Source organism: Ochlerotatus camptorhynchus, unplaced genomic scaffold (assembly GCF_037179485.1).
Source record: "Ochlerotatus camptorhynchus isolate MF236.1 unplaced genomic scaffold, CSIRO-AGI_Acam_v1.1 ptg000933l, whole genome shotgun sequence".
In the NCBI taxonomy this organism is placed as follows: domain Eukaryota; kingdom Metazoa; phylum Arthropoda; class Insecta; order Diptera; family Culicidae; genus Ochlerotatus; species Ochlerotatus camptorhynchus.
The window spans coordinates 138727-148552 of NW_027041379.1; the positions used below are offsets into that span (position 1 = coordinate 138727).

The 9826-nt window shown below is 40.9% G+C and overlaps 2 protein-coding genes across 2 annotated transcripts; both read left to right on the forward strand.

The window, feature by feature from the left end:
- Window positions 1-2014: 2014 nt before the first annotated feature.
- Window positions 2015-3783, forward strand: LOC135715493 (cytochrome P450 6A1-like). Its single transcript, XM_065238758.1, has 2 exons — window positions 2015-3297; window positions 3354-3783. Exons 1-2 carry the CDS (start codon window positions 2172-2174, stop codon window positions 3767-3769), a joined length of 1542 nt encoding a protein of 513 aa, XP_065094830.1. The 5' UTR covers window positions 2015-2171; the 3' UTR covers window positions 3770-3783.
- A 255-nt stretch (window positions 3784-4038) lies between these two features.
- LOC135715491 (probable cytochrome P450 6a14) lies at window positions 4039-5612 on the forward strand. The gene is made up of 2 exons (XM_065238756.1): window positions 4039-5116; window positions 5171-5612. The coding sequence occupies exons 1-2, from the start codon at window positions 4039-4041 to the stop codon at window positions 5590-5592; spliced, it is 1500 nt and encodes a 499-aa protein (XP_065094828.1). The 3' UTR covers window positions 5593-5612.
- The last annotated feature ends 4214 nt before the right edge of the window (window positions 5613-9826 follow it).

Consider the following 9826-nt stretch of genomic DNA (forward strand, 5'->3'; position numbering starts at 1 on the left):
CTACAATTTGAACATTTAAATTTCTTAGGATCTTCCTTCACAGGACAGTCGTCCTTTGCGTGAGAGGAATCACCACAATTCATGCATTTAGCTGGCATGTAGCAATTTTTAGTTCCGTGACCCCATCCCTGGCACTTACGGCACTGGGTGAGGTTTTGGAAATTTCCTCCAGTCTTCCTGAAGTGTTCCCACTTCACTCGGACATGGAGCATAAGGCTAGCTTTTTCTAAGGCCTTAAGGTTGTTTAGTTCACTAGACTTGAAGTGAACTAAATAAAAATCATTAGAAATCCCGTTGCGCGAATCGCCAGGACGGGATTTCATTTTCATTTTGATTACTTGGAGTGGCACAACTCCAAGTAATTTTGCCAGTTCATCTTTGATCTGATCCAGGGATTCAGCACTGGGCAGTCCTTTCATGACAACCTTGAACACACGTTCAGTTTTGGTGTCGTAAGTAAAAAATTTGTGCTTCTTCTCAGTAAGATACTTGAGAAGACATTTAAATCCGTCCAAGGTTTCAGCCAATACACGGCATTCACCCCGACGTCCAATTTGTAGTGAAAACTTAACTTTCACGAAATTCAAAAGTTCCATGCGAAGAGCATGGAAATCGGTAGTGGTTATCACAATAGGGGGAATCTTTTCCTTCTTGGCATTAAGCCGGGAAAGTTTACTAGAATTTTTCTTGGATGATGGATCATTCTCATCATCCGTGAGCAAATCAAATTGATTACTCAAATTAATTTCATCAGAAGGGGGGTCAAGAGTTTGCCCCTTTCTTTTGCGTTTAGGCGCCATGGCGGCAGTAAATTTTTATCCAAATCGACTTCCAAGCAGATTACTATAAGAATCTGAAGGATCGAAGAGGAATTTTCCAAATCGATATCCAAGAAGGATTACCTCGGGAAGGGTCCAAACAAGGATCGAAGAGGAATAAGAGTTGAACAAGGTAGAAAATTTTTACAGGTTGAGCACTGAAAAGTGCTGTTTAAATTTGTTGTAGCTTTAGGTAGTAGTAACACTTCCTGCAGCAAAAAGCAAATAGATCCGCACGGCAAGAGAGCACGATGCGGACTGAGTTGTATACCCTTAATCTGACTGTGTACACTACCTGGAATGGTGAAAATTCAGTTGAGTGCTATTTGTGGAACGAATCGAAAGCGAGAAGAGGATCACAAGAGATAGCATCTTGTATCCTGAAGGATTTATCAAATAGCGACCAAAGAGTAAAGGTAATGAACTACTACTCCGACCGTTGTACAGGACAAAATCACAACATGTTCTCACATTTTATCGAAAAATGTAGCACTGAACAACGACAGCTGACAATCTGTCATAAATTTAGGACATCCGGACATAGTCATATGGAGGTGGAGTCGGCCCATGCTTGTATTGAGAAGGCAAACAAGCGATGCACTACTAATATAGAGACGCCGAGGGATTGAGCTGTCTTTATATCGTCCATTCAACGGAGAGTGCCCTTCCAGGTCATCGAAATGGACCAAAACGAATTTTTGGGATTCAAACAGCTGGAAAATTACTACAAACCACCCAAGATGAACACAGATGAAGAACCTGTTCGATTCAAGAACATTTCGCATTTCCAACATAAAACTTCAGCGCCAGGGATTGTGTACCATAAGTATGAATTGTCTGCTGCAGAATATAAGAGATTCGATATGACTAATCAATTATCTTACAACTGTCGCACACACCGCATGTGTGTGTTTTGCGTCTTTTGTGAGGGTATGACTTCAAAATAATTAACAACAGAAAAAAAGGACACTTTGCATGGATTTATCTGTCAGTAGGGTACATGACCCTAAACTGGATCCAATTCGAACACCCATTTAACAACCCCTCGAGGAAAACTGTTCCGCCATCATTTAACAGATGGCAGCAGCGTTTCCGTGCAACTGGTGGCATCTATCCACGCCAATCGTCATCACCGATATAAACAATCCTGAAGTACGAATAACATGTTCAAATCTGTTTCTGCTCCATTCCTCAAACAGCGCATTAGTCGAAATCGGTTTCGTTCACATCTTTCCCAAGATAGCAAGCTATTTGATAAGAAATCGATTAGTGATTGCTGCCAGACTGTGCCAGTGCTAGTCTCAAGTCAAAAAGGTTACCATATTGTCTGTGTGATATTACTAGTGTTAAGATATGCATTTTCTACTGCTCCTCCTAGCCGCAATTGTACTGCTGTTCAAATGGATCTACACGCACTTCCGCACGAGATACCGCTTCTGGAAGGAGCACAATGTTCCGCATCTGGAGCCACGGTTTCCGGTGGGAAACGCAGGAGACACTCTCAAGTCGACGATTCACTTTGCACATATCATGGATGATTTGTACCGGCAGCTGAAGAAGTACGGTGACTATGCTGGGATCTATTTCTTTCGAGATCCAGTGCTGGTTGTGCTGTCACCGGAATTTGCCAAAACTGTGCTGGTGAAGGATTTCAACTACTTTATGGATCGAGGTGTGTATAGCAACGAGAAGGATGATCCATTGTCGGCGAACTTGTTCTTCATGGAGGGCCATCGATGGAGGAAGCTGAGGGCGAAGCTAACTCCGACGTTTACGACGGGGAAACTCAAGGCGATGTTTCATACGATTCTGGCCGTGGGGGAACATTTTGATGCGTTCCTAAATGATTACACAGCGAAGAAGGATGAGGTGGAGATTAAGGACCTGCTGGCGAGGTTCACGACGGACATCATTGGGTCGTGTGCGTTTGGAATCGATTGTAATAGTTTAGAGAATCCGAATTCAAAGTTTCGAGAGATGGGAAAAAGGATGATAAATTTCCCGAAGTTGAAGGCATTGAAGATCTTCTTTGCGATGATGTTCCGGAAGCAGGCAAGATGGTTGGGCATTAGGTTCAACGATGAAGACGTTTCGGAGTTTTTCTTTGGAGTCGTAAGGGATACGATTCGATATCGGGAGGAAAACGGTGTTCAGAGGAAGGATTTTATGCAGTTGCTGATAGAGTTGAAAAACAAGGGATACATGGAAGGCGACAGTGAAGGGTTGGTCGAAGAAGTGGGAAATGGTCGTTTGGAAAAGCTGACGTTCGAAGAGATTGCTGCTCAGGCGTTTGTATTCTTTTTTGCTGGATTTGAAACGTCTGCCACTACTATGACATTTGCTCTGCATCTGCTGGCATCGAACCAGGAAGTGCAGGAGCAAGGTAGGAAATGTGTGACCGAGGTTTTAGAAAGGCATGATGGGAAATTCTCGTACGAGGCTTTGTTGGAGATGAACTACATCGACTGCATAATCCAAGGTGAGTTCATCTAAAGTCAGTTTAAATTAGATCATGTCATCACTTTTTTTTTGTAGAAACCCTAAGGATCTACCCTCCGGTAGCGACAATTCATAGAATGACCACAAAGCCTTACAAACTACCAAATGGTTCCGTTCTTCCGGAGGGTATCGGTGTTGTCATTCCAAACTTGGCCTTTCATCGTGATCCTGAACTTTTCCCTGAACCAATGCAATTCCGCCCGGAACGATTCTTCGAAGCGGAGAAAGAAAAGCGGCATAATTTCAGTCATCTTCCATTCGGCGAGGGACCTCGCGTTTGCATTGGAATGCGATTCGGTTTGCTACAAACGAGAATGGGCATTGCAATGCTGTTGAAGAACTTCCACTTCCGATTGTGTTCGAAATCGGATGTTCCTTTAAAAACTGATCCGGTTAACTTGATCTACGGACCAGCCGGGGACGTTTGGTTGGGTATTGAGAAAATCCAATAAGAAGCCGGCTATTATGTCATGCGTTTGTTTGTAAACATACTGCCGAAAAGCCTTGAAATTACTAATACGATGAAACGGGATGCTTCACACACACACTGTTGCATTTTGAGTGAATTCTTTTTGATGAACTCATTCATTTGACCGGAATTCATGATAGCACTTAACTGTTCTACCAAAAATTAGCTTGATCTTCTATTTCCTTGATCCATTCACAATCATTTTAGTCTCCTATCGTAACAGATGCAATTTGACTCGTTCACAAAAAAAAAATGTGGATCTACTTGTTGATATCAACCACCGTGCTTCTAACGCTTTTCGTTCGAAGAAAATATTCCTATTGGAAACGCCATGCGGTCCCGTTCATCCAGCCACGTTTTCCCTTTGGCAGCATCACGCCCGTTGGTGATCGCGTCCATTCGTCCCAGCTGATGGCCCGATTCTACAACCAACTGAAAGGAACCCATCCCTTCGCTGGGATGTACTTCTTCACCAGTCCGGTTGTTTTGGCCCTGGACCTCGACTTCATCAAAAACGTACTCGTGCGTGACTTCCAGTACTTCCACGATCGAGGTCTGTATCACAACGAAAAAGACGATCCCTTGACGTGCCATCTATTCAACATCGAAGGATCCAAGTGGACCAATCTTCGCAGGAAGCTGCTTCCGACCTTCTCGTCCGGCAAGATGAAAATGATGTGTCCAACGATCCTCGGTATTGCCGATCGGTTCCGAACGTCCGTAGAGAAGTGTCTGGTTCAGCAAACGGAAATTGAAATGAGGGACTTCCTGGCACGGTTCACCACCGATGTGATTGGAACCTGTGCCTTCGGAATCGACTGCAACAGTTTGGAGAATCCTGATGCCGAGTTTCTCAAAATGGGCAACAAGATATTCGAGGTTCCAACTAGTCGGATTGTCGCATATTTTTTCGTCTCTACGTTTAAAGAGTTGGCGAGAAAGTTGCACATCAAGGCAGTTCCCGCAGATGTTTCGGAATTTTTCTACAAGATCGTCCGGGAAACTATCGATTTCCGGCAGGCAAGTGGTGTTCAACGGAATGATTTCATGAATTTGCTAATGCAATTGAAGGAAAAGGGTGAACTGGAAGGTTCAGATGAGAAGCTGGGAACGTTGACGCTGGATGAAGTGGTCGCACAGGCGTACGTGTTCTTCTTGGGGGGATATGAGACTTCCAGTACGAACATGTCCTTTTGCGTGTATGAGCTAGCGTTGAATGAGGAGATTCAGAGCCGAGCGAGGGAATGTGTTCAACAGGCCGTTGCCAAACATGGTGGGCTTAACTACGAAGCTCTGATGGATATGCCATACCTAGAGCAGTGTATTTTTGGTGAGTTAATTTACCTCAAATCAGGAAGTGGTTTTCATTCACTGTCGTTTTCAGAGGCCCTCCGCAAATATCCACCAATCGCAAATCTGTTCCGAAGCGTCACCCAAGACTACCAAGTTCCGGACTCAAACGTGATTCTTCCGAAAGGCATGAACATCTGGGTACCAGTGTACGGCATTCATCACGACGCAGAGTTCTTTCCAGATCCGGAACGGTTTGATCCCAACCGGTTCAGCCCGGAAGAATGTGAGAGCAGGAAACCGTTCACGTATATGCCCTTCGGCGAAGGACCGAGGACTTGCATTGCCACTCGATTTGGGATGATGGAAACGAAAACCGGACTGGCAACGCTGTTGATGAATTTTAAATTTTCGAAATCTGTCCGCCTGGAGGTTCCGCCCAGGTTTTCACCCAAGCATGTGATGTTGACACCGGTTGGAGGGCTGTGGCTGAAGGTGCGAAAATTGGATCAGTGAATCGTCTTTCCTAGGGTTTATTGTTTTACACTCAGTTCTATTTTTGTGCGATTTTATTTTTTCGAATGTGCCCTCATGCAGGATGGGTTCAGTAATTTTACTACCACCATATTTTTCTTTGATTTTATTTGTGATTTTTGAAATCAAGATGCATTAAATTTGGTTGCAATCTGAGTTTACACAATCATAACTAAAGGCGAAAAAAAATCGCGTATAAACAGAATTGACTGTATGTGAATAAATTAAAAATATATATGTGACCTTGAAATAATATACCATTAATAAACATGAGCTTGGAATTCCCTTGATCAACGCGCTAATCAAAACAAACAAATTAGTCAACATCTAAGTCAAAACAATCCCTTGGCATGAAATTATGCGTATCATGTTGATAACTTTGTCTATATTTCGAATCCAACAGTATGATGGTGCAACAGTTAACTATTACATTTTGCATAAAAAAAAGTTAGATCTCTTCAGGTTTCACAAAAGCATACAAAAAGTTAAGTCCGGAGCACTACACTCATAAAATTCATCTAATTTTTATTACAAATTTATGAGCATCCATTAATTACGTCTCCCCGGCCTTTGGTCATTTTCCTCCTAAATCTCTTGCATTGCTAATCAAAGACAGGATTTTAAACCCCCACTCCCCTCTGAGAGCGTGTTGTACTTAATGGATCACCCCTTGGGCCATGTCAAATTGAGCATTCTGAACTAGTAATGAGAGGGTGGAGGAAACAACTCCTACCAAGGAGGGGGGGAGGGCGAACTTAAACAGTTTTAATCTAATAGATTTGGAACGAAATTCATTACAATTACATTTAATCTACTATGGAATAGGTGCCTTTCATGAGGCCTATCCTGTGCCACGAGTGAGGTGTGGTGACTCACTGACCCTAGTGAGGTGACAATAGACACCGCGAGTGAAGTGACTCTTCATTTGATTTGCACGAAGAGTCACCTCACTCGCGGAGACTTTTGTCACCTCACTAGTGACAGCGAGTCACCTCCCATCACTCGTGGGGCAGAATATATGTTTTTCCAAGGGTGGAACAAGCTTTCACCACCACACTGAGCCTCATAAAATTCAGGGTTCCAGATTATTTAAAATTTCCAATTGAAGAGTCATATAATTCAATAAAGGGAATTAATCGCTACAATTGCAGGATTGTTGGACAGTCTCAGCATTTGAACTTCTTTGAAGTGCTTTTTTTCTGGTAGTGCAACAACTAGACCATATTGGCACAGCGTAAAGCATGGCCGGTCCAAAAACTTGTTTAAATATTAGAAGTTTATTCGTCAGGCAAAGTTTGGATTTCTTGTTTATAAGATGATACAAACATTCGATATATTTACTACATTTGGCTTGAATGCCCTCAATGTGATCTTTAAAAGTTAATTTTTGGTCAAGCATTAATCCAAGATATTTCACTTGGTTTGACCAGAAAATTGGAATTCCGTTCATAGTGACTATGTGACTACTACTAGGTTTCAAAAAGGAAGCTCTAGGCTTTTGTGGAATATTATAAGTTGAGTTTTGGAAGCGTTGGGAGAAATCTTACATTTTTGTAAATAAGAAGAGAAAATATCTAAAATTTTCTGCAGTCTGCTGCAAATAACACGAAGACTTCTTCCTTTAGCGGAAATGCCTGTGTCATCAGCGAACAAAGATTTGTGGCAACCCTGAGGCAAATCAGGGAGGTCCGAAGTGAAAATGTTATACAATATAGGCCCAAGAATGCTACCCTGAGGTACTCCTGCTCTAACAGGTAGTCGATTAGATTTGTAATTTTGATAATTTACCTGCAGAGTTCTGTCAGTTAAATAATTTTGAACTAATTTCATAATATAAAGTGGAAAATCAAACTTTTTCAATTTAGCAATCAAACCTTCATGCCAAACACTGTCGAATGCTTTTTCTATGTCTAGAAGAGCAACTCCAGTTGAGTGGCCTATAGATTTGTTTGAACGAATTAAATTGGTAACTCTTAAGAGTTGATGAGTAGTTGAATGCCCATGGCGAAATCCAAACTGCTCATCTGCAAAAATTGAGTTCATTTTGATGTGAAGCATCATTCTTTTTAAAATTATCTTTTCAAAAAGTTTACTTATTGAAGAAAGCAAACTTATTGGACGGTAGCTAGAAGCTTCAGCAGGATTTTTATCCGGCTTCACAATTGGAACAACTTTTGCATTTTTCCATTTATCAGGAAAGTATGCCAAATGGAAACATCTATTAAATAATTTTACCAAGAAAGATAAGGTACTCCCTTAGAGTTTTTTGATGAGGAATTAAAAAATGCCATCATCACATGTAGCTTTCATATTTTTTAGTCATAGATCTTAATTCGTCCAAAGCAGTCCCCAGGAATTATCAAAAATAATTCCCGAGAGAAAATGTTCAGCAACCTGACCCAAACTGAAATTATGGGATCTCTTGAATTGCTTAGCAAGTTTCTGAGCATTTTCCGAATTTGTGATCAAAAGTTTATTACCTTCTGCGCTGGAAAAGGATTTTGAGGCTTTTTTCAAAAATTTTGTGAGCCTCCAAAAGGGTTTGGAACTTGGGTCTAATTTCGAAACATTATTTGTTCCTCAGGACAGAGAATCGCTATTTTATTTGTTTTTTGCAAATCTTGTCCTATAACTTTCATGACAGGATCGCGTGTTCTTTGATATTGCCTCCTACGGACATTTTTTAGACGGATCAAGAGCTGAAGATCATCCTCTATTCTAAAATAATCGAATTTAACCTCGCATTTCGGTACTGAGGTAGCTCTTGCTTCAACTATAGAAGTAGTCAGAGATTCAAGAGCATAATTAATTTCATCTTTGGTTTGCAAAGGAATGTTTGGATCGAAGTTATATTCCATAAATGTTCGATATTGCTCCCAATTAGCTCTATGGTAATTTAAAGTAGAGCTTTTGGGATTAGAAATTATTTATTGGGATATTTCAAAAGTTACTGGAAGGTGATCAGAATCGAAGTCAGCATGGATAACCAATTGGCTACAAAGTTGACATGAATCAGTTCAGACCAAATCAATGGTTGAGGAATTTCTTGCTGAAGAAAAGCATGTTGGGCTGTTTGGATATTGAATAGTGAACCTGCAGAATAATCATCAAACAGAATATTACCATTGGAATTGCTTAGAGAATTATTCCATGAGCAGTGTTTTGCATTAAAATCACCAATAACGAAGAATTTAGACCTATGATGGGTAAGTATCTGAAGGTCATCCTTGCGAAAAAAATAATTTCTCTTTGAACAATGAAAGTAACGCCACCACAGACTCCATCAAGACGATTATTTCGATAAATGGATAATTTGCGTCCCTTTTAACCAAATGGTCAGGTTTAAGAAACGTTTCAATATGCAATATACACGTTATGAACTCTCAAAAAGTTAAATAGCTTGTTTTCATTATCTTTAAGTGATCGGGCATTCCAATTCAAAATATTTAATGTTCTCAAACCCATTACTATACTTCAAAGTCATGACGATATGGTTCGCAAATTTTACTCCGTGACATGGAGTAAGTTTTAAATACATCAATAACCATGTCAATTAATGAGTTCTGTAAAAATTCCATTTTTGGAGCAGTAATGCTTCCTAAGTCAAAATTATCAAACTTTCCGTTAGAATTAAGTTGGTTAGTATTTTGATTTCTACCCGGTGCAATAGCAGCATAGGTAGCTCCATTTACTCGCTGAACAATGTTAGCAGCAGAGTTGCGACCTATAACAATCACCATCATCAAACAGCTGATGGTAGTAACGCTTTGTACATTCCTATCAATGTGCTCGTCGAAGCTCTCTCCATGACCATCCATCAAGTTGACGAAAGAAGTAAAAATCAACTGGTGAATCTCGTCTTCTGTTGTGATCCATCACCGATCTGGTCATTCCTGACAATCCCGACACTCATCTGTGCTCATTTTGAAGCAGTTGCTGCTTTGCTTGCTTATGTGAGTGTGTTGGTGAGTTAGCCTGTTAATTTTGAAGCAGGGGTGATATTTGTACCTACGGGTACGAATGTAGAAATTGTTCCTCGCTGACCGTTGTTAACAGTAGAGGAATTTGTACCTGGTCGGGAACGTGGAGCGTTTCCTACCAGTCACTTAGAACGAGATTATAGGATCGCTTTGAAGCCTTACATTTCCCTAAAATTGTATTTGTGGTTTTCACCACAATTTGAACATTTAAATTTATTAGGATCATCTTTCACAGG

Coding starts and splice junctions, on each gene's coding strand:
- LOC135715493 (XM_065238758.1), top strand. CDS start 2,172: ATGCATTTTCTACTGCTCCTCCTAGCCGCAATTGTACTGCTGTTCAAA. Junction 3,298..3,353: donor CATCGACTGCATAATCCAAG/GTGAGTTCATCT, acceptor TTTTTTTTGTAG/AAACCCTAAGGATCTACCCT.
- LOC135715491 (XM_065238756.1), top strand. CDS start 4,039: ATGTGGATCTACTTGTTGATATCAACCACCGTGCTTCTAACGCTTTTC. Junction 5,117..5,170: donor CCTAGAGCAGTGTATTTTTG/GTGAGTTAATTT, acceptor TGTCGTTTTCAG/AGGCCCTCCGCAAATATCCA.